Consider the following 26823-nt stretch of genomic DNA (forward strand, 5'->3'; position numbering starts at 1 on the left):
ATAAATAATACGATGCCTGAAATAGCCTCGCCCCGGAGCATTCCAGCTCGGACGTCATGGAAAGTGGGGAGAAAAGGGCTTTTCTCTCTCTTGGCCGTTTGGGAGATTTGCTCCGGTCCGGAGGAAAGGGCGACCTTTGCTGGGGATGGCAGTGTGCTGATACTGGCCAAAAAAAAGGACACTGACCAATGGACTGAAACAGAGCGGGGAGTTTGCCGTCAGAGCAGTATGGGAGAGAGCCCATCCCGGCGCGGGGAGACGCGCTTTTTATAATGCCTCTCCGCGGAGATCGGGGGGGAGGGCGTCTTTCCCCAGCTGGGCCAGAAATCCAAACAAAGAGGGAAACAAAGGGCAGGCCACAATAACCCCTCCCCAGCCAGCGTGGATGAGAAGTGCATGTGCGTCCGAGCCCTGCATTCCCAGGACGGATGGCCTGTAGATTCATGCGAAGCGCGTGGAGGCTTGGGAAAATCAAACCCAAACGATGAAAGCAAATGAACCGGGAAGGGGGAGGAGGGTGTGTTGGTTTTTAATCGTGACCTGTCAATTTAAGGGAGCACCAGAGTTTTGGGCAGAACAAAACCCGCAAGGGCATTGCGAGGCGACCTCGGCGCGCTGCCTGGCGACGATTCTTGCTTGGGCTGAGGAACCCCAGTGGCAGGACAGAGTTAAACAGATGCATGGCTGCTCTCCCCAGCTCCTCCTCTTTCTCCTGGAGTCTCTGCTCCATTCACAGGGAGCAGGCGGAACAAGTGTGTTGTGCGGGGCAGGGGAGCCCAGCCGGACCGACATCGCTCTGGGCAGGAGAGCAGCCCTGCAGCCGCGGATGGAGGGAGAGCCACCTTAACGGGGGTAGCCGGAGCTGTCAGGCGGAGCGGGGAAGCACTCAGAACAGCCGAGACAGCGGCTGCACTGGAGCCAAGCTCCATCCCAGTGCAACATCGGGAGGAGAAAACAGACGCCGCCCCCCAATCTCCTGCCCCCAGCCGCCAGCCGCGGCTAACCCTTCTGGATACCCAGGGCCGAGCGCGCAGGGAGCAGGACGGTTTGCTTTTCGGGACTCCCAGCCCAGGGGACGCACTAGCAAAAGGAGGAGCTGGGGTGATGCGGAGAGGTAAGGCCGACCCTGGGGATGACAGTGCCCTGGCCTTTCCGGCTGGCCTGGGTCCCGGGCTGCTGCCTGCTTTTATTTCATGCTCGTGTGGGAGAGGGGCGCAGCAGAACTGGAGGCGAAATCAAATCCTGGGGCCCCATCGGTTGCATTTGAATGGTGTCTGTCTCCGGGTGCCCTGCCTGGGAAGCTCCCCTGGGAAGAAGGGGGATCCTGGGGGCCAGCCTGAGCATGGGCCGTGGTGTGGGGCAGCGAGGGGGAAGGAGGAACCGCTCCCCCCACGGAGTCCTGCATCTCCCCCGGAATGGACCTCTTTACGGGAGGCTTTTCCGTGGAAGGGGGAGGTGCTCTGGGTCCTCTTGACACCAGGACTGTGCAAACGTCGAGCAGCTTGTTCCACCAAAGCAGCCTCCCTCCTAAGGGTGGTCGTGGCCGTTGCTCACGTTAGGGAGGGAAGTTTTCCGTCCCCTGCGCTCCAGTTGGTGCCGGGAGAGCTGTGCCTTGCAGTCCGTCCTGGGTACCAGCCCCGGTCTGTCCCGCCAACTGCAGGCAACGGGGCGAGGAGCTGTCACCGGCACCCACATCTGGAGACGGGCGGGGGGTGACTCAGGGATCCCTGCGGGCCCAGTGTCGCGGGCAGAACCTTTCCTCCTGGCCGTGCTTTGCAAGGTGCAAAGAGACCAGCTTGATCCCATCCGTGGGCTGAAGGCGCGGGGCTCGCAGGCAGAAGGAGCCTACCTTGCTTTGTGAGATGTGCCCACTTGAAGGGGAGCAAGAGGCAAACGTGCCATAAATGGGGGTGCAAACTCCAGGCTTTGCCATATGTCCTCCTCCCAATCTGTGCTTGCAATTACGCGCTTTGGGAGCAAACTAAGGAAGTTCTGGGGTTTGTTGGTTAGCGCCGAGCCCTGGGGACTCAGAGGGAATGGGACTGAGGCCTTGTTTTCACCAGGGGATGGGGAACAGCGTTCCCTCTAATGTTTTCCATCCATGTGCAGAATCATTTTTTTCTGTGCACCGACGCATTTGTTTGTGCACCACCAGGAGAAACCCAAACCTAGCTGGGAGTGCTCTGCTAATCAGCTGGGCGGCATTTGACTCTCTCCTGGGCAGCCGCACAAGCACTAGGGATGTAAAAGAGTAGTCGAATAGTCTACTACTCGCATTTCCCCCCCCCCCCCTTGCTGCCTCTATATCAGAGGCAGCAAGGGGAGGGGAGCAGGAGATGGTACCGGGGGGAAGCCAGCTAAAAAGCGTGCACCCTTTTTTCCCTAGTGAAGGCACAGCCACCAGCTGTTCTGTGATTTCAGGTAATCTCTCTGGTTTCCTTCCACTCGAGTGAAAAATATTGGGGAGGTTCACATTACAGGAGAAGCAGGAGATGGGACATGACACTATTTAAAATAATGAATGAGTTTGGAGGAGGCTGAGTAGGAATGTATCGTCATCTGGTCCCATTAAGAAATGGAAAGGTAGTGAACTCCAAAGGAATAAAGAGGAACAGCAAGTTGCACAAAGCACAGTTACCCTGTGGAACTCATTGCCACAGGATAATACGGAGACCAAGAGTGTATCAGGATTTAAAAAAGGATCAGCCGTGTGCTATGGATGACACTGGAAGTTCGCGTTACCATGTAGGGATGGGTATTTTGAAAGCTCTGGAGGGTTGTACGCTTTTTTGATTCTGAGCCTGAGCCAACCTCAGATTAATGAGGATTTAGGAGAACTTCCCTGGGGCTATCCCTTAACTGACTGCAGCAGGGTCCTGAGAAGCACCCAGAGCCAGAGAGTGGAGACTGGTCTACAGGACATCTGGTGTCGTCCAGCCTGTTCCTGTGTCCGCCTGCCAAAACTGCTCTGTGCCAGAAGAAAAGCAAGATGCTCACGAAGCACGCTGGTGCGGTGTGTGCGCTGTGATTTGAGGCACACCGGCCCTCCTTGGTCCCTGCTGTTGGCAGTCCCAGCCATCGGGTTCATTAACCCCAAGCGAGTAGATATTCCTTGGGGAACCTTGGACTTCTAGTCAGAACAGAGTTGGCCGTCGCCGTGCGGCTGATGGGGCGGGGGAGGACGTACAGGTACTCGTACAGGGCAGGGCTGTGTTTGTTGTGTCTCGCTGGTATCTCGCCTGCTCTGGTCAAGTCAAAAATGCCTGTTTCTCCATCCCCAGCCCTGTGAAATCCCCCTCGGCGGATGGGTTGGTGCATGAACCAGGCTGCTAAATGCAGCCCCCACTCCGGTTCGGGTTGAGTCCTGTGTCTTGGACCTGGCTTGATTAACACAAAGATCATCGGGGAAAGGAGTGACACAGCTCAGACCCTAGAGAGCCTGCCCACCTTTCGGCGAGTCTACCTCACTTCCAGCGGCCTGGGAGAACGGAGGACAGGCATGAGAACTTAAGACCATAAACACGGCCAGACTGGCTCAGACCAAAGGCCCACCCAGCCCAGTGTCCTGTCGGCCCACAGTGGCCCATGCCAGGTGCCCCAGAGGGAGTGAACAGAACCGGGAACCATCACGCGATTCCCTCCCCCGTCACCCATTCCTGGCCTCTGACTGACAGAGGCTACAGAAACCTTCCCTGCACATCCTGGCTAATAGTCATTGATGGACCTACCCTCCTTGAATGTATCTAGTTCTTTTTTGAACCCTGGTATAGTCCTGGATTTCACAACATCCTCCAGCAAGGAGTTCCACAGGTTGGCTGTGCGCTGCGTGAAGAAAAACTTCCTTTGGTTTGTTTTAAACCTGCTCCCTGTTCATTTCATTTGGTGGCCCCTAGTTCTTGTGCCAATCCATCTAGGGAACCAGCATGGTGCCAGCTTCCCTTTGCTGTGCTAGTCCATCCCAGATCCCGTGTCACAGGCAAGGCTCTTGGGCTTTGCTTGTAACCGCTTGCACGCTGAGGCAGAAGGCACGCTGTTCCGCCTGGCCGCCCGCCCTGGGAGCAGAGAATTCCAGGTGGAACGGTGTCCACGCTAAACTGGTAAGTATTGAGGTGTGATGCATGAGCAGGCAGAACCCCCCTAGATCTCGGGGACTAACTGGACTGTGCAGTGGCTCAGAGCATTGTCAGGAAACGTGGTTTGTTAGCAGCGGGGAAGGCCTAGCTGCACCATGGTGAGCACACACCTACTGGTGAGCACACACCTACTGGTGAGCACACACCTACTGGTTTCAGGCGGTCTTATCTTATTATGCCTTTGGAAACAGCACCATTCAGCGGCTACGCCGCACGGGTCAGTTTATTGCCGGGTGGGAGCCAGAGGAAGGGAGCCGTCTGTACATTGGCCCTTCCCAGTATCCGGCGCGGGGCTGGAGACGGGGACGCCCACTCTCGGTGTTTGTAATTGGAGGGTGGAGCCTATCCGGCATGTCAGGCTGCCCCAGGGCTGGGTACTCGTGCCTCTCTGCCGCCGTGGGTCACACTGAGGTACCGACCGAGGGTCGCATGTTCTTCAGAAACACCGTCCACCAGCCCCCACGGGTGTAGGGGGAGCCTTTGGTGGGTCTGGGGGGCTGCTGACCTCCAGAAAAATCAGGCGGGGGCCACACAAAAATGAGAAGCAAACCCCCCCCCCAAACCCTCAAACCAACCCCCCAAGAAGCAGAGAGACCCTCCCGCATTCTCCTCACACTCCAGAGCCTAGGGGGCCCAGGCTAGTAGATTTCACATGCTCCAGCCCCACAGGGAGACGGGGGGGAGGGGCTGGAGCACCAGCGTGGTCTCCCCAGTGCTGGGGGGGAGCCCCGAGCCTCAGAGACCCAGGTGCTGCATCCGGCCCCAGGCCTTAGGTTCCCTGCCCCGGGTTTAGAACAACGGTGGCCATTTGCGGCCCAGCTAGCACCTGGCGGTGGCCCATGGGGCAGCCTGAGGGCCGTCCAGGCAGGATGTGGCCCACACGTGGCCTACAGCGGTCAGTAGGTTGAGAGGTGCTGGGCTGGCGGGCCCCCCCCCCAACTCCCAGCAGGGACCCCTTGGTCATTGGGCCCATGGACCGCAGAGCCCCGGCAGGCCTGGCCGTTGGCAGCCGGCTCCGCTGGGGAGCGCAGCCTCTCCGGGTGTCACGGCTGTGACTCACCGAGGCGCCCGCGGAGCTGGGCCTGCCTCCTCTGCGCCACGGGGCCGCTCTGCAGAGCCAGCGCCTGCCTGGCAGCGTTCCCGCGTGCTCCGAGGCGCTCCCCTCGCACAGGGGCTGGTGCCCAGACGGCTCCCCAGGGCCAGGACTCCATCACCTGTTGGCGTTACACGGGCTCGGCACGGCGCCCGCCAGGCCTCCTTGTGGCGGGACCGAGAGCCAGGCTGGGATGGGAAGGGCTCTGCCAGCCCCAGGACCCCTGCGATGCCAGGGGAGTCCCCTCTGTGCCTGAAAGGGAGCCAGGGCTAGGACGGGTGGAGAGGGGAGTGTGCATGGGCGGTGGGGATCCCAAGCCGGGGCCCGGAGCGAGCTCCGGAGCAAACGGAAAACGGGTGCACATGGGGTGTGTCACCGGGCCACGCGTAATCCCCCCAGGAGGGGAGCGCAGGAGGGCGGGCAAGGCGGGTAGTCTAGTACACTGAGATGCCTAATACTCATGGGTGGCGGGTGAAGGTAGGGCTGGGGGGAGGCAAGCTCCCAGCCCCACCCCTTCTGCTGAGGCCCCACCCCCATGGGAGCCCAGCTGCCTCCCCGGCCCCCTCCACTATGGGGAGGAAGGGTAGGCATGCGGCCCCAGTTTCCCCAGGTCAGAGCATGGGGAGGATGGGCAGCGTGCGGCACAAGAGCACGGAGCACGGGGGTGGGCAGGCGCTCGGGGACAGCAACGCTTCACCCCGGTACCCCTACAGGGGGCGGAGTGTGGGCGGAGCCAGGCTGACGGTGGGCGGAGCCAGGCAATGCCTTCTCCTGCCTCGCATACCTGCCGCCCCTGCTAGCACCCGCTGGAGCAAGGGTGCTGACTTGAGGCCTCGGCTAGCAGGCCAGCCGTTGGTAACGCTGTTTTGGGGTGAGTTTCACCACGTGCAGATCACTACGTAGGGCAGGCACTCCACCCCGGATACAAACTCTGGTTGCTCGCCCGGGCCGAATTCTGTGCCACCGCCTGTCCTCTGCTGGAGAGAGGAAAGCTAACCCAGCTCTGCCACAATCATGCCTTCATTTGCAGGGCAGATACAGCCGGAGACATGCTGACCCTATTTATCAGGCCCGCTGGCTTCTGCCCCCTCTCCAGCACCGGCCGTGTGTGGCGGCGTTTGATTGTCCTCAGGCTGGGCGGCTCCTGGGGGGTAGAGCCGCGCTTGGGATCCCCCCTCTGTTCTCTGCAGAGCTTGACAGTTTTCTCGGGGGCTGCGTGAACTCGTCGGAAAGGCAGGCAGAGGTGTGGGTAGTGAAAAGCACCAGGAATGGACCCTAAGCCACCGCGAAGGGAAAAGTGCAAAGGAAGGGCCTTTGCTCCCTCTGCTTCCTCGCTGATCCGTGGCCGGCTGGACGGGCATCCCAATCAGCCCTCGTGTAATTGCACCGCATACTCGGAGCGTGACTTGACTGGGTTTTGCTTGTCGCCGCTGTGACGTAGTGGGGGTACTTGCTGGGCTGTGGTGACCCCTGCTGTCTGGAGCAAGACCCAGCAGGGAAAACCTCACTAGGCAGAGGTAATGCCAAACTTGTTGAACCAGTGGCCAGACACCCCCCATGGAGAGGAACAAAGGAAGGTGGATGCTGCCCTGGCTGGGGGGCAGGGCTGGAACTGGGGGAGTTGGTTGCTGGCTGTCTGAGGGCATGGAGGAGAGCCTAGGGGAAGGGGCTGGAGTTTAGGGGCCCAGTCTCCCACATCTCAAGGGGGCCTGAGGCATCCTAGCCCAGTTCCTGTAACCAGATTACATCTGTGCTGCGCTGTGCTGGAGGAGCAATAAACCACCCTCAATTCCACTGGCTGGTGCAGTCTGTTTGTGCCATTTCGGGGTGCAGGAGACGGGGAACCCCCAACGCGCCGTCACAGCCGCAAAGCGGGGCGAGCCCCAGCGAGGTTTATACTCCACCCCCTGCCCCACGGGCCTCTCCAGAGTCGTGAAAAGAGGTGGGTTGCATGAAAGGCTGGCCAGCCTGGCCGGAAACTGCCATTCTTGAGGGGACCCAGGGTGTTTCTGCATGTGAATGGGAGGTTGTTAGTGGTTCCCTATGGGACAAGTTACCTGCAGGCCCACAACAGGCCTGCACCAGATGTGGCAGCGGAAGCTTCCTCCTCCGTGTGTGGGGTGAAGTTTTCTGCCTTTTCCTGAGAAATGGGGCGCAAAACCCCACAGTGAGGGTGGCCAGGTGGCCAGTTTGGAACCGGACAGTCCAGTATTGGAGCTTTCTGTTCAGGAAACAAATTGAGAAACTCGAACTGTCCCATAGTTTCTAGATAAGATGTCATGTAGACGGTGATGTCCTGTCAAGTGTGTCCGGTATTTTTGTTGAAACCCTCTGGCAACCTTCCGCACGGCTAGAGGAGCGAGGTTCCCCCTGCCCGGCAGGTTCTCCGACAGAAATCCCCAGACGACAGGGCTTGGGCGTGGGTTCATTAGGCCTCGGGTGCCCGGTTCTTGCCCGCTTCTTGTAGCAGGGGAATGGCGACCGTTTTGAGAGCGAGACGAGGTGGGTGAGGGGACTACGGTCCGTTGGGGAGAGAAATGCTTTCGGGCTACACAGAGCTCCGCTTCGGGTCTGATGATGAGCTTGGTGGAGCGGTGGGGGGTTGTTTGGGGGGTAACTCTAGTTTTCTACAGGGGCAGTAAGATATTCTTCCTCTGATTGTCTATCTCTTTCTTAAGAATTCCTAGCGTCCTATTTACTTCTTTGTTCCTGAGGCCCTCGCGTCGTCTGCAGGGCAGCTGCAGTGCAGCCTTCTGACCCAAGCCTGATCTAGAACTGGGGCCAGAGGTGGGGCTGGCTTCTCAAGGGACGCACGAGGGCCCCCCCGTGTGCCCACGTTGCACCCCCGTGTGGCCACAGCCCAGGGGCGTGTTACCCCATGGTGCCTGGTGCAGAGCGCTGCTGCCCTGCGAGTTGGGGGGCGGGGGCGGACACAGCGTGTGCGAGGTGTTCCCAGTGGTCCGAACGGGGAGAGCGGGGGGACGGGCGTGAGCGAATTATACCAACCCCACAGATGTGTGGGTCTGGGTGACAGGGCGGGGGCAGGGTGGCCCGGCGGGGTCTGAGGAGACAGGATTACCCGCTTCCTTTCCTTCCCCTGTTCCCACCGCGGCCGGGGCCGGGCCCCCTGGTTTGGGCGTGTGGTGGGAAACGCAAGGGCGGGCTGAGGGGCTCTGGACGGGCACGGCCAATGTCAGACCTAGTCCAGTTGGCACAGCGAGTCCCGTCCAGGGACTGACCTCTCCCCCGGCCCGCGCCCCACCGCCCCGGTCCCTCAGCCAGCGTTTTGTTGCCTGACGGTCGCCTGCTGCCGCCTGAGAGAGACCCAGGCCCATGGAGCTGGGGGGGGGGGGGGGAGTGCCCAAATCTGCTCTCTATGCCCAGAGCGGTTCTGGGGACCAGAGGATTGTCCCCCCCCCCCTCCCAGCTAGAGCAATCAGATGTTATTTGTACCGCTGGCCGGGGAGCTATTTTTAGGCCTCCACGAGTGATTTAATAGGCCGTAATTTGCTGCTGCTGACGTCCACGATGCCAGATGAGCGGCAGCTGGGTTTCCTCCCCCGCTGAACATCGAACTCGACCCCGCAGGAAACGGCCTGGCTGCTTCCAAAAATTGCTGTGGGGAGCCCCCTGGGATGTCCCCATTTGCATTTTCCCTGCCGCTTCCCAGCACCCCAGAGCCTTCCCCCTCTCAGCCTGTCAGCGCTAAAAGGCAGTGAGTGATTTCGCTCTCCCCCTCGCCGAGGGAGCCCACTCCACATTAGCGAGCAGGCTGCTCCAGGCAGCCAAAGCAGCGGGAAGGCGAGTACAAAGCTGGGAGTGGGGGCCGGAGACAAAGGGAGTGGGGGGGAGGGGATATTTAACGCGCCTCGGAGCTCTCGGTGCAGCCCCCACGTTACCACAGGGCTAATGCAGTGGTTAGGGCAGTAGAGACGAACAATAGGCATCATGCATTGCTGCGTGTCATATGCCCCGCACGGATGCGACGCCGTCGATGAGTCTAACGGGGGTGCCAAGCACACATGGTTGCTGTGTATCCCCTTCAGCAGCTATTTTCCTCGAGAGGGCTGGATACTAACTCGGGGGGGGGGGGGGGGGGGAGGAATTAACAGACATTTTCCAAACACTTCAGCCTCAGAAACTGGAGTTCAGATGTGTGTGTGAGTGGGGGGGGTCCACTTGCACTCGAAAACTGCGCAAAATACGTGGAGCAAGGCTTTTTCGGGAGGGGAAATCCCAGGTTCGGGCTGCCTGAAACATGATGCAAAGTCACGGCCGAGTCACCGCGTCCCTTGACAGGAGAGACAAGAGCAGAACAAACATGAAGCATTTCGATGTTTGGATTCAAAAGGACTTTTCTTTTGAACAGTAACAGGGACCCGCTACGACCCCCGCCCGTCCCAGCAGAAATGAGCCAGGAGCGACGGAGGCTTTGATCTCTGTGCCCCGCTCCGGCCGAAGCACAGAGCGAGCGCACGTGATCGGGCTGCGGCCGTGGCTTCTACCACTGAGGCTGCCGCTCTGTGTGTGGTGACGCTGGTGACGTCTCCCGAAAGGTCAGGCCCTGCCAAGGAGAACGCCATCCCAGCAAACGTGGTGCGGGAGGGCCCGTCATAGACTATCCAGCGGGGCCCCACGTTCTTTTTCCTGGATGTGTATATGAAGGAAGACCCAGGAGAAAAGACGTGGACATAAAACGGGCCCAGGGATTTCTGAGACGCTGTAGCAGTTCCTCAGTCACCCAGAATAAACGTGCGCGGGAGAGGCAGGTCGGCGCGGGAGAGCAAATTAGGAGTTTTATTTTAAGCCCATCGCCTTAAATGGGATGAAATTGTGCAAGTACCTGGGGCTGAGTGCTGATGCCGGGTGAATGATCTGTGAAGAAGTCATCCAATTAACGTTCGCATGTCTTGGCAATTGGCAGGCAATTTTCCACCTTCCTTTGGCTAGTTCTAGCTGCAGCCGCCTCGGTCAGTCAAAATGGGCTGCAGTCAAAGGGTATGTCTAGACTACATGCCTCTGTAGTCAGAGGTATGTAGATGAGGCTACCTGGCATAGGGAAATGAAGCCGCGATTTAAATAATTGCAGCTTCATTTAAATTTAAATGGCTGCTGCACTCTGCCGACCAGCTGTTGATCAGCTGTTTGTCGGCAGATCGGGGCAGTCTAGACGCGCCGCAGTCGACAAGGAAGCCTTTGTCGACCGGCGCAGGTAAATCTGTTTCACGAGGCCTAAAGGATCCGTCGGCAGCCCCAGCCGACAGATCCGCGTCTAGACTGCCGCGCTGTGCAGGATCAGCTGATCATCGGCACAGCACGGAGGCCATGTTTATTTTAATGAAGCAGGGATTATTTAAATCCCCGCTTCATTGACTATGCCGGGTAAACTAGTTTACATGGCTCCTTCAATGGAGCCATGTAGTCTAGACATACCCTAAGAGTAGCAAGCAGATGGGATCCGGCTCAGAGAAAGCTAGAAAGTCATTTCCTTTCGGTGCTTCTTGTAGACGGGGAGGCACATTCATAATTCTGTGGCTGCTGGACACAATTCCCACTCTGAAGTCTTTAGTTGTTTGGCTGTTGAAAAAAAAGCAGGTTGGTCTAATAAGGATATTGGCTCCTGTGATCTTTAGTGTCAGAGCCAAGGTCAGGATGTTTCTATGTCTCTGCTTGGACACGTAAGGCCATATTTTTCCCAAGAAAGCAATTTCCACCTCACCACACCCATTAGGCCCAAAGTACTCATCCCATATTGTGCATCCAATGTTCTGATGGCTTTTTGAAAATCTGACTCTCAATCTATCACCGGTTGCAGGCAGAAGGAGTTGATTTAATCCAATTTCCGTTTCACGTCATGTACTGTCGGCCAGGCCAAAGCTCTAGACCTGTCAGTTTCACCATCAGCAACTGGTAGCACGAAGCTGCGACATTTGGCTGCTCAATACTCCCCTGAACGTTCGCCTTTTCCTGCTGTCAGTTTCTGTGTGCCTGAAGTTTTTTAGGAGCGTGTCCTTTCCAAAATGGAAGTGTAAGAATGCAATGGGGCTACTCATTGTGGAAATACTTGCAGAATCAAGGCCTCCATTTGGTATGGCAGTGTGCCTACCAGAGTCATGAGAAATAACTAACATGACTAGACCCAGAAGAGATTCATTAGCTGTTGTTCATTTTGTCTGATTAACCTGACTATCTCAAGTGCTATGAAATGTGCAGTTTCTCCTGTGTAGTCGATTGTTTTACCCCCTTTAAGTTATGAAGGTTTTCTCCCTTTTTGTAGCAAGGGAGGTTTAGGTTGGACTTTAGGAAACACTTCCTACCTGTCAGGTGGGGTTAAACACAGGAATAAATTGCCTAGGGGGGGTTGTGGAACCCCCATCACTGGAGATATGTAAGAGCAGGTTGGACAGACACCTGTCAGGGATGATCTAGACGGTGCTTGGTCCTGCCGCGAGGGCAGGGGACGGGACTTGATGACCTCCCAAGGTCCCTTCCACTTCTAGTGTTCTTTGCTTCTCTGAAAAAAGGGAACAGGGAAAATGCAACAAAACCCAGGACAGTCAGACTGCATGTCCCCCAAAATCAGAGGACGTAGAAGCCACAGTACTCTCTGATCCTGGTGATCACTCCCAAAGCTGTGAGGAGTAGAGAAGACGGGAGCCCTTCTACTTTGGTTTTAAAAGCTGAGTTTGTGCGCTGAGGGGTGGAGAGGGAGCACTGCACGAACTGACGAATACGGCCAAGCAATCCCTTCCTACCAGCCTTGACAGGCAATGCAGCCTGTCAGCCTTGCAGACGCTGGTTGTGTTTTGGGCCTGGCCTATTTATGCAGCATGTGGAGACACCGGTACCTTGGTGCGTGACAGAGAAATTCAGCGGTAGGTGTACCGATGGCATGGGGAAGAACAGGCGGAGTGACTTTCTCTTCCAAAGTGTCTTTGGGTGCCCGACAGACGCCTCAAGGGTCTGATTTGCAACGTGCACAGAACGCTCTGCAGATTGGGCCCCTTTGAGGTCTCTCTAGTGGGGTATCCAAAACCACCCGTTGCGTTGGGTTATTTTGGCCCTAGAAGCAAAGGCCCCTTTCTGCCCCCAATTGCGCCCCTGCGCCACAGAGCCAGCGGGCTGGAGAGATGGGCCAGAGAGCCCAGGAACTTGGGCTGCTACGTTGACACGGGCCCTGACCACTTTGGACAGCATTGACCCACGTCCCAAAGCCAGCGGAAGAAGAGCGGGGCTCAGGTCATGCAGGGCGGGCTCCGGCCTTGCCCAGTGGCTGTAGGGCAGAGTGTGGCGAGCATGCTTGGTGAGTGTGTGGTAGATATGGGGGGCTGTCCCCATGGGGGTGGGGGTCAGGGCAGCCCCCTCACCGCAGGCCCCACCCCCACCCCTTCCCTAAGCCCCTCCTCAGCTCTAACCCCGCTCTGCCCGCTTGCCCCCAACCCAAGCAACCCAGCCCAGGGGATTCCTGGGGCCTGGCGTGGAGCGGCAGGAGGGGTCGCCCTTCCCACTCACCACATGGGCGTTGGGAGCCAGAGCAGCCCAGCAGCCAGCTCTGCCCCGCCGTGCTGCCCTCTCCCGGCCCGCTGCGCCCGCTTCTCCGTGACGCCGGGAAGTGGTGCGCCCTAGGGCCGGGCTCCCTGCTTCCCGCCGCCATGGAGAAGCCGAGCGCAGCAGGCCGGGGGTGCGCCTCCACGAGGCAGAGCAGGCTGCTGGGATGTTCCGGTTCCTGCCACCCGCGTGGGAGGAGGAGGCTCCCACGATCTCCTCAGTACCTCCCACCCATAGGACAGGTGGGGCGGCCGCCACAGGGCCCCCAAAAGTGCAGGACCTGGGGCAGCCGCCTTGATTCGTCCTACAGATGGGACAGCTCTGGGTATATCTCACGCACTGTGGAAGTGACCGTCTGGCCTCCGCCCCACCCCAGCATGCCTCGACACGTGCTGGATAGGTCCAGAGGCAGTGCGCCCTAGGGGAAAGGGCACAGGAACAGAATCTAAGTCTCCTGGCTCAGCTGCGGGGTGACCTGTGACCTCACTTCCACCTTAGTAAGGTCAGCGCTGTGCTCCTGATCTCCTTGATAAAGCTACGGAGGAAAAGAGAGAGGTTTTGTGAATACCTGTATGCTCAATGTGGCAGGCACCGGCTGCTCCAGCACAGATAGAGGAATTAACAGCCTGGCATTTGCCTTCAGACATTCCTTGTGCTCATTCTAAAGAAATACGCTCATTCTCCTCAATGAAATGCCTTTCTCGTCTATCGCAAGAGCGACTGTTGGGTGGTGGGACCTGATGGATGAGGGCTCTTGTCTGGTGTTGCTGAAGCTGGCTGGCTTTTCCCGAGCCCCGCCGGGTCGCTCGGTAGAACATCTAGTAGAATAAGAGTCAGATTAAAATCGAGAATCAGCATTCAGCGGGCAGAGGCCAAGCAAGACGGCTCTCATCTGTCCTTTAGCGCCGCGATGTTCTGCATGGAATTCCCAGAAAAGCCGCCCTTTCCAAATGTCACCGCAAGCAGCTCGCTCCGGAGAGGAACACACAGATTCATAAGGGCTGCAGATGGATTGTGGGGAGCTGTCCCCTCCCGCAAGCGCTCTGACATTTCCTCAATGGCTGAGATGTGGGGGGAGCCACAGGTAGGACTTAGTCCTTTGTGATCCCTCCGAGCCGGCTGGTAATGTAAACCAGTTTTTCTGTTAAAAGCATTTGCAGAAAAGAGCATCTAGATTGGCACGGATGCTTTTCCGTAAAAGCACTTTTTGTGGAAAAGCGTCCGTGTGTTGTACCAAATAAAAGCAAGCAGGATCTTATGAGGGGGATAAGGCAAAAAGCCACATTTATTGTAAAGATAATAATGAAAAATAAAGAAAAGATAGAAGCAAACAACGTTGTTTAACTACTTATTCCTAACACTACTTAACCCTTATACACTTATATATATATTATATATATATATATATATAACCATTCATTCATACATCCATTCATTCAAGTTCTGTGTATAGTTACCAGCCTGGAAGTTGCTTGTGACAGAACACTGGCCAGGTACTCTGTACACAAGTGATGGTAGTGGGGAGCGAAGTCCTGATCAGATGCGCATCTGAAGCTCCTGGTAGGCTGGCAGCAGAACCTTGGACTCTGATTCCATAGTTTTTTAGTCCAGTTCTTATAGGAATTTTTTCCTATGCCAGTCTATGGAAATTGCTGTATCATGCTGATGTCTCCAGGGTGGCTGCCAGGTGCTCATCAGTGATCTCATCGGGTGGACCTCCAGTTTCTCCACTTGACACCTTTTGGTTGCACTGGCACCTGACGCCTTCTTCAGCCCTTTGTTGCTGTATTCTCAGGCTGGCACCTCTCAGAACCATTCACTCATCATCCAAGCACTCTCTCATACATTCATACAGTATTTTGTATAATAATAAAAGTTGTAGTTACAGAAAGTTTCTGGGTGGTATTGCTTAAAACATTCTCTGAGTGCTGAATAAAGTTACAATGTTTTAAAGAGAACAGGCCTCAATTAAGTAACAATGCCCTTAAGTCAATTACAGGGCTTGGCTCCCATAGCAGAGTTAGTGGCTTGACAATGCATTGTTACAATGTATCTCTGCAATGTCAATTTCAAGCAGCCCCTTGCACAAGCTTGAGTATGCCCTGGAGCGCAGAGGGGGGGGGGGGGGGGCTGTTTCTGGCTACATAGGATTATATTCTTAACAGTTAGGATTATATTTTTAACAGTTCTAAGTTACATGACCTAATATATTATATTCTAAAGGGACAATAATAATAATAAATCTAAACATTTAACAATCTTAACAAATAATAATAATAAGAAGAAGAAGAATTAATAATAAATCTAAACACTAAGTTGTGGGGAACAAATTATGGGGAGTCACTTCCATTTGGAGGAATCATTTTCAATACATTAATATGTTATCCCTACACGTGCCAATCTAGACGCGGTTTTGCGCAAGAAAGTCCCGATCGCCATTTTCGCCAGCGGGGCTTTTTTGCGCAAAACAAGCATTTGTGCAAGAGGGCTTTTGCCCGAACGGGAGCAGCATAGCATTTCCGCAAGAACACTGCCAATCTTACATGAGATCGTCAGTGTTCTTGCGGAAATTCAAGCGACCAGTGTAGACTGCGGGGAAGCAGCTGCTTTTGCGGAAAAACTTGCCAGTCTAGACACAGCCGTGGTGTTCTGCCTTTCTCCATTTGTGAGCCCCTAAAAAAGTCACATGGCGGTGCAGAGTTCTTTGGAAATCTTAGACACAGACCGCCGATCACGGACCGCAGGGTGAAAACCAGAGTGATAGGTGTTGTTTGAATCTGAATTGCAGAGGGTTAGGAGCAATTCTGATAGATGAAGGACTGATGTGAGAGTTTCCACTTGTTTAAATCTTCCAGCTTTCCGGCCTCCTATCTTCTCCTGTCGCTAATGAATAGTGCTGTTCTTTCTGCTCCTATCAAATTGAATTTTCTCTGGGAAACATAAGCAGTAAATACACCAAGTGAGAGGTTACAGATACTACTGGTATTTCCTATTTCTGTAGCTAACGGGAATCCCTCAGGCAGGGAGAATTTCTGCAAGGGGAAGAATTTTTAGGGCAGTCACTGTGTATGGCTGAGATCTTGAAGGATTCAGCACAAGAGCCTGATGTTAACTCAGCTGTCGTGTCCAATTTCCAGCTAGGACCGTGTTCTACCTAGTCTACTTGTAAGCTTGCCTGACATGTCGAAGTGCCGTCCCAAGAAGCCACGGTTCCAGGAATTCGCACGGCGTCTCTGCTCTGTCCAGAATATTTTTTCCGATCTTTTTAACAGCGGTAACCAGCCACCGTGCCTTTCTGTTCATTTGCCTGCGATACCCCTCCGAAACTGTCCCAACCGCCTTACAGAAGAAATCTGAATTAAAAGAAATGGCTCGTGATGCTTTTTGTAGAGTCTCAGTCGCTTCCCACGCTTCTTTTGCACCTTCCCTGGGGCAGCTCTGGTGCTGGGGAACGGGGTGCGGCAGGCATGGGTACAAACTGGTTCGGGCCAGCCCAGACAAGAGAGAGGATGGTGGGTGGAGAAAGCAGATGGGGGTGATAGCGTACGCATGGCCATATTGGGTGGGACCCGTGTTCCATGCAGCCCTGTGTCCTGTCTTCTGATGGTGGCCAATGCCAGGTGCTTCAGCAGGAACGAGCAGAACGGGGCAATTATCGAGTCATCCAGGCCTGACTGTCCACTCCCAGCCTCCAGCACTTGGCGGCAGGTGGCAGGAGTCATACCAGTCTGAGGGAGTGTGTCCGCCATTAGTCACTAGGGTTTGGTATTCAGGGCTGACTCCAGGCCCCTTGCTGCTGTCCGACGGTCGTATTAGAGCCAGCCGGCTTTGGACCAGCTGCGCCCGGCGAGCAGGCGGTGGCTTCTCCTTTGGGCCGCTGTCCTCCCGGTCTTTGTCACCTCAGGGTGAGGCTGTGGCAGCCGGGGCCATCCTGAGACGGGTCCTGGTGGAGGACGCGGGCGGCTCACTAAGAACACACGCTCCCGGCGCTTGGGGGTTGGCACTGGCCGTCCGCTGGTCGCCGGGTAGAGTTTAAAGTGTTCGTGCTGACCTGGAAATCCCTGACCGGCCTGGGCTGGCCTACCTCAGGGATCACCGCCATCCTCCTCCCCCGCTGTCCCAGCTGTGGTCCACAGGAGCATTCAAGATGGCTCCCCTTTGGTATCAACGAGGGGGGCAGCCGGCAGGGTGTTCTCTGCACAGGCTCCGGGCCAGTGGTTCCCAAACTTTTCGGCATCACGCCCCTTTTTTGATTTTTGAGAAACCCTCATGCCCCCACCTCCCAATAGCAGCAAAATTTGTTGAGAAAAAAAAAAGGAACTGACTGGGCCGAAAAACAAAAATAGCAGCGAAACTTAGGGGGGAAGATTGATGGGAGGGTCTGGGTCGCCTCAGGCCCCCCCTGGAATGTCTTCACGGCCCCCCAGGGGGGCACGCCCCCCAGTTTGGGAACCCATGCTCCAGGCTCTGGGACTTGGTCCTCTCTGGACCAAAACAGCCAGAATTTGGTGACTTCCACGCATGCGGAATAGGGTTTATGGAGGGGGTGGGGAAGGGGGCTTCCCGCAGTGGTGAAAGGGTGGAGAGAAATCCTCACCGGCCGTCGTCTGAGCTCCTGCTGAATCGATGTGTGTACGCTGCTAAGATTGAAATCGTGGTGTGAGTGTGCGAGGGACCTGGGACAGGCGTCGTGTTTGTTGGTTTTACTTCAGAACAACTAACACACATCCCCCATCCCACGCCTTTGTGCATGAGAACAGGGATCCCACCAGGCCTCTCCCATAGACCGGAAAGTAGCCGTCTTTGGCGTCGCCTGTGTTCAAAGTGGAACCGGTTTGGAGGTGATTAAACCGTGGGGGTATCATTTAAATCAGTGTAACCACGTTCAGTTTGGATTAAAGTCTGGCCACAGGGGTTTGCGCCAGTTTAAAGGTCACCCCGTTCGATAAAGCGGTGTAGTTTTGGTTACAGAAAAGGCCTCTCTCCCTCTGACCGATTCTCTACCCGAGTCTCCCAAACAATACGCTTTGGTTAGGGCTTTGAAGCAGCCCTCGATCCTCCGAGCTCCTGAGAAGCAAGCAGGTGGTCCGTGTAAGTGATTCTTGTGCCTGCATTTCTTCCCGTTGTAGGAGTGAAGACCCCGACGCAGCTGCCACGTGCTGTCTGAGGTGCCTGCTTATGGAATCCCTCCTGGCCACGGTCCTGGCGGTGGCTGTGAAACGTGAGGCCTCCGCGCTTGCCCAGATGCTGATCTGAACCGTGCCCCTAGGACTGGACGGGCGCTGCACGGCGGCAATGAACCTGAGCAGCAACTAGCTCCAAAGGAAGCGCATCGGTGTGGATCCTCGTTCCCCCCTCACCGTGGAAACGTGGCCTGGCACCTCTGGAAGATGAGTGATGGCATGTGGATCTCCCTCAGCCCGACGGAATTTGCACAGCTCCAGCAATACTCAGACTGTGAGTACACCCGGCTCTGCTGTCGTGTGGCTGGCGCCGGGTCACGCCGGGGGGCGGTGGGCGGAGGGAGAATGAGTAGCCATGACGACACCCAGACATGTTGGTACGAGACAAATATGATACAATTCTCCTTTTCCATGGTGCGGCACCGGGCCTGCTCCCGGGGCCTGGGAAACACGCAGACTAAAGAGCTGAGCAGTAAGGACCCACAGAGAACTTTCTAGATCCTGTAGCAGCGACTAGTCATGTGTGTTCTCCCAGGCCTTGAACCCCGTTGTGGGAGGGAACACAGTCTCGTTTCTCGGTTTGTGTTTCACCTTGTGGCCGGGAGGCGCCCGGGTGCAGTAACACGGCAGGTGTGGGGAAGACACACTGGCTTAGCTGTGCAGCTGGCTGGGAATTTTTCAGCTACATTTCTTCTGCTGGACGATGAGTTGGTTGACATTGAACGGTACAGGGCTGCCCGTTGGTTTTGACAAAACGTTGGTCGGAAAGGTTTCCCAGGTGCCGGATGGCCACAAGGGAGACTCGCCAAGCAACAGGCAGGCAGAGGGGGCATTTACTTGGGGTATAAGTGCCCCTATGGAATTAAAACAAAATACAGGACTATGTAGCACTTTAAAGACTAACAAGATGGTTTATTAGATGATGAGCTTTCGTGGGCCAGACCCACTTCCTCAGATCAAATAGTGGAAGAAAATAGTCACAACCGTATATACCAAAGGATACAATTTAAAAAATGAACACATATGAAAAGGACAAATCAAATTTCAGAACAGAAGGGGAATGGGGGGGGAGGTTAATGTCTGGGAGCTAATGACATTAGAGGTGATAATTGGGGAAGCTATCTTTGTAATGGGTAAGATAACTAGAACCTTTGCTGAGACTCAGGTGTAAAGTGTCGAATTTTAGCATGAATAACAGTTCAGAGGATTCTCTTTCAAGTGCAGTCTTATAGGCTTTTGAAGCAGGATGCAGGTAATTAAGTCCTTGAGACAGTGTCCTTTCTGGTCGAAATGGCAAGAAACTGTTTTTTCTTTGTGATCCTGTCTGATATCTGTTTTGTGGGCATTGATCCTTTGGCGAAGTGTCTGAGACGTTTGTCCAATGTAGGCGACCAAAATTGCTAATGAAGCGGGGATTTAAATATCCCGCACTGCATTAGCCTGAGCTCACCGGCGCGTTACTCCGCTCAACAGCGGTTTCGAAAGTGAAAGTGCGCGCCGGGACGCGTTCGTTCAAACCAAAACCCTTGGTTCGAACTAACGTTACTCCTCAAAAAATGTTACTCCCGGCGCACACTTTCACTTTCAAAACCGCTGTTGAGCGGAGTAACGCACCGGCACGATCATGCTAATGCAGCGTGGGATATTTAAATCCCTTCTTCATTAGCAATTTCGATCACCTACATTTGCATCCCTAGTTCGACCTAGGGAGCAAGTGTAGACGGACCCTTTGTCACAAGTCTGGCCTGTAAGGCTGGAAGAACTGTTTGTGTCAGGAACTCGCTGTGGACAAAGCCGCCGCGTTACTTGGTGTGACGACGTGGTCGGGGTTCCCCGACGCTGCACCCCTATAGCAGCAAGAACAGATTCTGCCAGACGGTAGAATAGAGGAGGTTTATTGCTTCTCCGGGATACAGCACAGCGTAGACGTGATGTGTCTACAGGAGTCTGGGCCAGGATGCCCCAGACTCCTTCAGATGGTGTCAGGAGGCGCTCCCGTGACCGCCTCCCTCCACCGTGCCTCAGTGCCCCAGTCGACTGTCTCCACTCAGTCCAATGCTGGACCGCCTACAGTCTGCCTGGGGTGCTCATCGCCGGCATTACTGTCACCCCGCTAATAATGCCACCCCGACACCCTCGATACGGCGGCAAGGGGTATCGTGGAAGGGAGCAGGGGGGGCCCGGACCCACCCTCGCTCACGGGCCCCAGCCCAGGGCCCTAAGGACCCAGATCCGTGGAGGATCCGGTCCGGCCAGTGGGGCGAGATGCCTAAACGCACTAACCCGCCAACCACACCGGGTTCTGCCCTGGGCTACTTCCCTTCCCCCGAGGGTCTCTCCACCATGGAGCTCACCTTCCCCTTTTGGGACAGGATTGCGGACGAAGGAGCAACCACTCTTGCCCGCGGCTGGCCGCTTTCTCAGGGCCCGGGCCTCTCCTCTCCCAGGCTCAGGGCTTTTTCTCTGGCTGGGCTGGCGGGGCTTTTGAAATGGCCACCGCCGCCCCATTCGCCCACTCCCCGGTGCGGGCCGTGATGACGTCTGGCCACAGCTCCGCCTTACGCCGGTGTCCCGGCATGACATGCCGGCTCCGGGATGTCCAGCACCATGCCCCCTTCCTGGGAGGCGGGGCCTTTCCTCGCTCCCTCTGCCCGCCCCGGGGCTTCCCCGACGTCGCCCCACCTGACGTCAGCCCGGGAGACGTCTGGGCGGCGCGAGAGCCCTGGATTCCAGCCCTCTCCTTAGACTGGATCCTTCATGATCCCGGCCCAGGACTGCCCCTTCCCCCAGCACACACTCCCTTTGTCCCTCTCATCCCTTATCCAGTAGAACCGGTTTGGCCACTGTCCTGAGGCCCCCCTTGCTGGGCCGTGCTACAGACACCGCCCGTGGGGCCGCCCACCGCCCAGGCACAGCAACCAGCAAGGGACTGACACTATATCACCACATGTGGGTGAGTCAGTGGCGATCAGATCACACCGCAGGGGGACCCCGGGTTGCAGAGCAGACAGCCCCCCCCACTACGCCACACTTGGCCACCACACAACTACAACACTGGCTGTCGCTTCCACGGGACTAGTCCCCTCCTCGGGGACCGCTCTGACTAGACAAGATGGCTGCCGCGCTTCTGTAGCAGCAGTGCTCTGCTTGCTCCGTGGCAGAAACCACCTCAGGGATGCCCTGCCCGCCATGCGTATTGGTTGGGACAACCCCAGCCCCGGCTGAGCCACCGCGGGGAAAGATCAGCCAAGTCCGTCCTCCTCCCATTGACCTTAGTACCGTTTTTTAATCTTTCGGAGATTAGCCGAACGTCATTTTTCAGCAGCCGGGTCACTGACCAGGCAACGCTGTCTCCACAAACAGAGAGGAGGTTGAGGGGGCTTATTTCTACAGTGGCTGGATTCAACCTTTGAAGTCTAGTCCCGCTTGCAGGCAATGGCAGCATTTTGCTGTGGGATTCGGCGCCGTTTGCCTCCCGCGTGTCCAACCGGGGTCAGCTGAGCCCACCGCGACGCTGCACCTGCGGGGGGCCTGAGATCAGAGCAGAAACTGGCCCCCCTTCGAGCAGTCTGGGAAGAAACTCTTCTCCGGTATTTATAGCAGCAGTGCGGAGGAGGGGATGGTGCTGGTCTGAAAGCCGCTCGGCCTCCTTTGCAGGGGGTGCGGCGGGGCCAGCGATTTTCCATCCCTCGGGGAGGAGGAAGAACAGAGCCTGCTTTACATCACTAGCTGGAGGCTCGCCACTGCGTTCGGGCTGCCTGGCAGAAATCCCTCCCGCCTTCGGCATCGGCAGCCGCCCGAGGTGACGGTTCACTTCAGCCGCTCCGGAGTCGCTGGGGGTATGTTTACACTTCAAAGTTAATTCGAACTAACGGACGTTAGTTCGAATGAACTTTGATAGGCGCTACACTAGCGCTCCGCTAGTTCGAACTTAATTCAAACTAGCGGAGCGCTGAGTTCGAACTAGGAAAACCTCATTCCACGAGGACTAAGCCTAGTTCGAACTTACTAGTTCGAATTAAGGGGTGTGTAGCCCCTTAATTCGAACTAGTGGGAGGCTAGCCCTCCCCAGCTTTCCCTGGTGGCCACTCTGGGAACCACCAGGGAAACTCTTCTGCCCCCCTCCCAGCCCCGGAGCCCTTAAAGGGGCAAGGGCTGGCTACGGTGCCCATGCCAGGTGCAAGCCTGCCAGCACCCAGCCAGCAGACCCTGCACCTGGCACGGCTCGAGCCAGCCACCTGATGTCCCCCAGCCCTCCCCCTCTTCCCGGGACCAGGCTGGCGGCTCTCGGCAGCCTGCCCAGGTCCGCAAGAGGCGGGCGCCCGCCTGGTCTAGTGCAGACATCGTGGACCTCGCCCACGATCTCCGCACTAGGCACAGGAAAGTGGCCGTCTAGGGCAGGAGAGCTGCCAGCCTGGCCACCCAGGAGCAGGTGTGCATGAAAATCAAGGGGGTCCACTGAGACCCCCGACCCTGAGCCCTGAGCTTAGAATGGCCGTACTGGGTCAGACCAAAGGTCCATCTAGCCCAGTAGCCTGTCTGCCGACAGCGGCCTACCCTAGGTACCCTGGAGGGGATGGACCAAAGACAGTGACCAAGCCATTTGTCTCGTGCCATCCCTCTCCAGCCTTCCACAAACTTCGGGCAGGGACACCATTTCTACCCCCTGGCTAATACCACTCCATGGACCCAACCTCCATGAATTGATCTCACTTCTCTTTAAACTCTGTTCTAGTTCTAGCCTTCACAGCCTCCTGCAGCAAGGAGTTCCACAGGTTGACTATTTGCTTTGTGAAGAAGAACTTTCTGTTATTAGTTTGAAGCCTGCTACCCATTCATTTCATTTGGTGTCCTCTAGTCCTTCTATTATGGGAACTAATGAAGAACTTTTCTGTATGCACCCTCTCCACCCCACTCGTGCTTTTATAGACCTCTATCATATCCCCCCTCCATCTCCTCTTTTCTAAGATGAAAAGTCCCAGTCTCTTTAGCTTCTCTTCATATGGGACCTGTTCCCAACCCCTCATCATTGTAGTTGCCCTCCCCTCTCCCACCCTCTCTCTTCCCCTCTCCCACCTCCTTTTCCCAGTCTCCCTCAGTTTTGTTCAATAAAGAGAGATTCTATTTTTGAACACAATTGTCCTTTATTTTGTACATCAGGAAGGGGGGCTAGGGAGGGGTAAGTGGAAGGAGGTGAGGGAGGAATGGGGTACGAGCCCCCAATGGGGAGGACTGGGCTGGCTCTGCGGGCTTCTGGGGGTGGAAGCTCTCCTGCAGCCCCCCAATTGCCCCCTCTCCCCAGATAGCAGCCTGCGGCAAGTGCAGCCGGTCTGATGGCCGAGTGGTGTGATGTGCCCAGTGTGGGCACTCTGGGCAATCCAAGCCAGGACTGCTTTGCAAGCGGGGCACCCCTTAGAACTGTCTGTCCGGGGTGGGGGTCGGGTCCCTTTAAGCACAGCCCTCGGGTAGCCTTAGACAGCAGCTCCACGCTCTAAGTCCTAACCTGATGCCCTGCCGGCACTGCTTCCGGCCAGCCTTAACCCCGCTTCAGGGTCCACTCTGTGTGGACATGCTAGTTCGAATTAGCAAAACGCTAATTCGAACTAGTTTTTTAGTCTGGATGCGTTAGTTCGAATTAGCTTAGTTCGAATTAACTAATTCGAACTAAGTTAGTTCGAATTAGCGCTGTAGTGTAGACGTACCCTGGGGGAGCTAACGTTGTCGTGCCCGTTCTTTGACTCAACCTCCAACCCATCCCTCACACATTGTATCCTCCCCCGTCCTCCCCTCCACTGCTGCCTCGGGTCCAGCTCCTTGTGACGGCCAGCCAGGCCCCGCGAGCCCTGGCACGCTGTCGAGAATCGGCAGGAGGAAAGGCTTGTCGCCCTCTGCCCGTGGAAGGGGACAGTCTGGCTTCGGCGTAGCCACGCTGAGAATCTGGCCGGAGAAGGGGGAAGCCGTTACAATGCGCTAGAGGGGGCTGAGTGGGGTCGGGCTATGACCAGCCACAGAGCAATACGGGACCTCTTCCCAGCATGCACTGCTCCGCACCTCAGCTTCTCCCGCCAGGAGCATTTCCACTCCTGCGGGGCCCAGAGGTGTCTTGGGCCTCCAGCTCCGTGGTCATCCTTCCCCTTCCGGCTCTCAGAGCGTCTCCATACGCTCAGCGCCCTCTCCGGCCGCCCTCGCTCCCGGCCCGCGGCGGCGTCTTTCCGGGCCTCTCCACGCTCACGCTGCCCTCTGCGATTCCTTGGCTGCTCAGTGCAGAGGCTGCTCTTGTCTCTGGGGCTGGGCACTGCCTCAGGGGTTGGTTGATAGCCCTGCTCTGCGCTCCTCCGTCCTCTCAAACCCCCCTCCCCAAATCTGCACCCCACTCCCGGGCCGAGAGAAGGGGAGCTCCTTCTAGAGCAGCCTGCATCCACCTCCGGATGCCCCGCGATTCAGGGGAAAGCCAGACGCAGGTGGGACTGGGCCCAAAGGCCCTTAAAGGACCAGCTTGCCCTGCCATAGCCAGATTACACGCCACCAGGCCTGCCAACCCGGGGGGAGCAAAGGGGGCAGTTGCCCCACAGCTCAGTGATTCAAAAGGGCCCAGGATTCCTGGCCGCCGCTGCCGCAGGAGTGGTGGCCACTGGAGCCCTGAGCCCTTTCAGTGACCGCAGCGCATGTTCCAGATGGTGCATGCTCCAGGAGGGAGCAGAGTGGTGCACTCCGGGGGGGCACTGAGGGCTGTCTGGCCCCAGCCCCGCCCCTTCCACCTGAGGCCCCGCCCCTTCCAGACTCCTCACACCTTGCCTAGGGACCCAGCAAGTCTGTCAGCCCCCCTGCATGCCACCCAATTAGCTGCGAGTGCAAAGTAGCTCACTCTTCAATAAAACTGATCAATGTATAAAGTGCCCCGTGGGTTTGTTAATATGAAGTTTCGCCAGCTCACCCATTTGTCAATCCCGTAAACAGAGAAAAGCAGACCGGTGGTGTGCCCTCTGTTTTTAAAGAGCTGAAAATACAGCTGGTTTTAAAGTTTGTTTCTATTCATTCTTCGCAGCAGTTCTGCATACACCCCTTTGCAGAGGAGAAATTGCAGGGGTCTAGTAATAATTCACATAGAAAGTCTTCTCTAAAGAAGGAAATTCGCGCATTGGAAAGTCTACCAAAGGGAACACCCCAGAGACGAGTCAGAAAGGCGCAAAACATTCCATCGTGAACATTTATAAAGAATGAGATTTGCACCTTCGTGGCCATTCAGGAAACAAAGAGCCAAGAAAGGCATTAAGAAGAAACAAGCAAAGAAAACATTGCAAAGTACAGCTAGTGTTTGGGAAGCAGTGATGTCTGTGGAATTTTCCGCATCTGACTCAAGTTCCGCTGCTTCAGCTAGGGGGTTCTGTTTTATTTAAGCTTGGATCATAAAATAACCATGATATTGCTTAGTCCAAAAAAGATACGCAACGTCTTCATTTTAACTGAGGGTTGGCAAGAAATGCTGCGTCTGGAAACTCAAGAGCTTAGTTTGATGGAGAAAATGACTCACCTTATCTATGTTAGAATTACCATAGCACTATCAAGGGAAACGTATATCACAAAACTGTGAGTAATCTGCCGATTTCCAGACCCCACTCTGTCTTGTCCCGTGTTCCCCAGTAGCAAGTGCAGGGATCTGCCTGCTAACGGGTTTATGAATGTGCAACATCCTTCCATATAGTAAGAGAAAGGTGGGTTACAATCGGAGGCCGAAAAGGACATGCCCCGACAGACCAGTTGTACCAGTGAATTCAGAGAACTACGTAAAACACACGTTTATCCTAACGTCTCATTTACAGGGCCTCGTGTTTAAATCGTGCATGTCCTTAATTTGACCAGCCTCGTTCTGTTTTAATCTGTGGGCGCTGATCTACATTTCACTGTTATCGGAAACAGATCGTTTTGATTCTGAGCAGCCTGGTTATAGGATTTTAGTGCAGCAAAAACATCCCTAGGAGCCAGTAATGGCACGGGACTAAACAGGGATGTCTAGTCTGCTAATCTAACTGCTTCTGAAGCCGGGATAGCCAGGCAGGGTGCGAAGGGGCTGCGGAAATGCCTGCTCTTTGGGTTCCTGGGTCCCTCTGCAATCGCAGCGAACTCTGCTAATCTAAAGCTCTCAGGGGAGACAAACAGGCTCCCTTACACTCCCGCTGGCACGAATAATTCCCCTCTGGCAGACAGTCCGTCTCCGCGAGAGACTCAGTGAAGGGCTGGAGGGAAAAACAACGGCGGGTGGGAGGTGGGGGTTGGGAGGGACGGGTTGTTGTTACGCTGTCGAGTCGTTTGAGTAACGAGGAAGCCTCCAGCTCCAGCTGGGCACAGAGGCAGGGACGAGAGACTCCTGTGGAGTCTTTCCCCCGCCCTACAGCTGGAGGGTGGGGACTGGTGCGGCCACCCACAGCCGCCTGGCTGCCGGGGACCCGCGGGAGAGGAGGCCGGAGAGCCGCACAAGCAGTGCCAGGCTCGTGGGCAGCGTCCCGCGGAGATGTCGTTTTCCCGGGCCGGCCTGGAGGCGAGAGCAGAGGCGCAGCCGGCCCGCGTGCCAGAGGCCGGGAGCTCTCTCGCGAGGGCTCTCTCTGGCACTCAGAGCCGGCGTCCGAGCCCCACCCGCACGAATGGGTGGGAGCCCCCTTCGTCCTTAGCATCGCGTTCCTGAGACCCAGCACCTCCGGCCCAGTGCTCAGCCGCTCGGCCCAGCCCTCCTGGTTCCGGGCCAGCTGCGAGCTCCCCCGCTGGTCCACCACGGGGTGTGGTGTCGTGCGCTGCCTCCGCGGCCAAGCGACCGACTTCGGCCCCTCCCGCCCTCAAGAGTCCCATGCCCTGGGAAGCCCTTGCTCCTCCC

At 56.3% G+C, this 26823-nt stretch overlaps 1 protein-coding gene across 3 annotated transcripts in view; it reads left to right on the forward strand.

The window, feature by feature from the left end:
• DGKG (diacylglycerol kinase gamma) overlaps positions 1–26823 on the forward strand; it is a 129559-nt gene that overhangs the window by 31639 nt on the left and 71097 nt on the right. For 2 of the 3 annotated variants that reach the window (XM_075937330.1, XM_075937332.1), the window contains exon 2: positions 17904–18231. In XM_075937330.1, coding sequence (XP_075793445.1) covers positions 18165–18231 — 67 coding nt within the window. In that variant the 5' untranslated portion in view covers positions 17904–18164. Of the gene's footprint in view, positions 1–71; positions 1115–17903; positions 18232–26823 lie in introns of those variants that run through there. The other variant, XM_075937331.1, reaches the window with a different exon arrangement.

This window comes from Pelodiscus sinensis, chromosome 10 (assembly GCF_049634645.1).
Source record: "Pelodiscus sinensis isolate JC-2024 chromosome 10, ASM4963464v1, whole genome shotgun sequence".
In the NCBI taxonomy this organism is placed as follows: Eukaryota; Metazoa; Chordata; order Testudines; family Trionychidae; genus Pelodiscus; species Pelodiscus sinensis.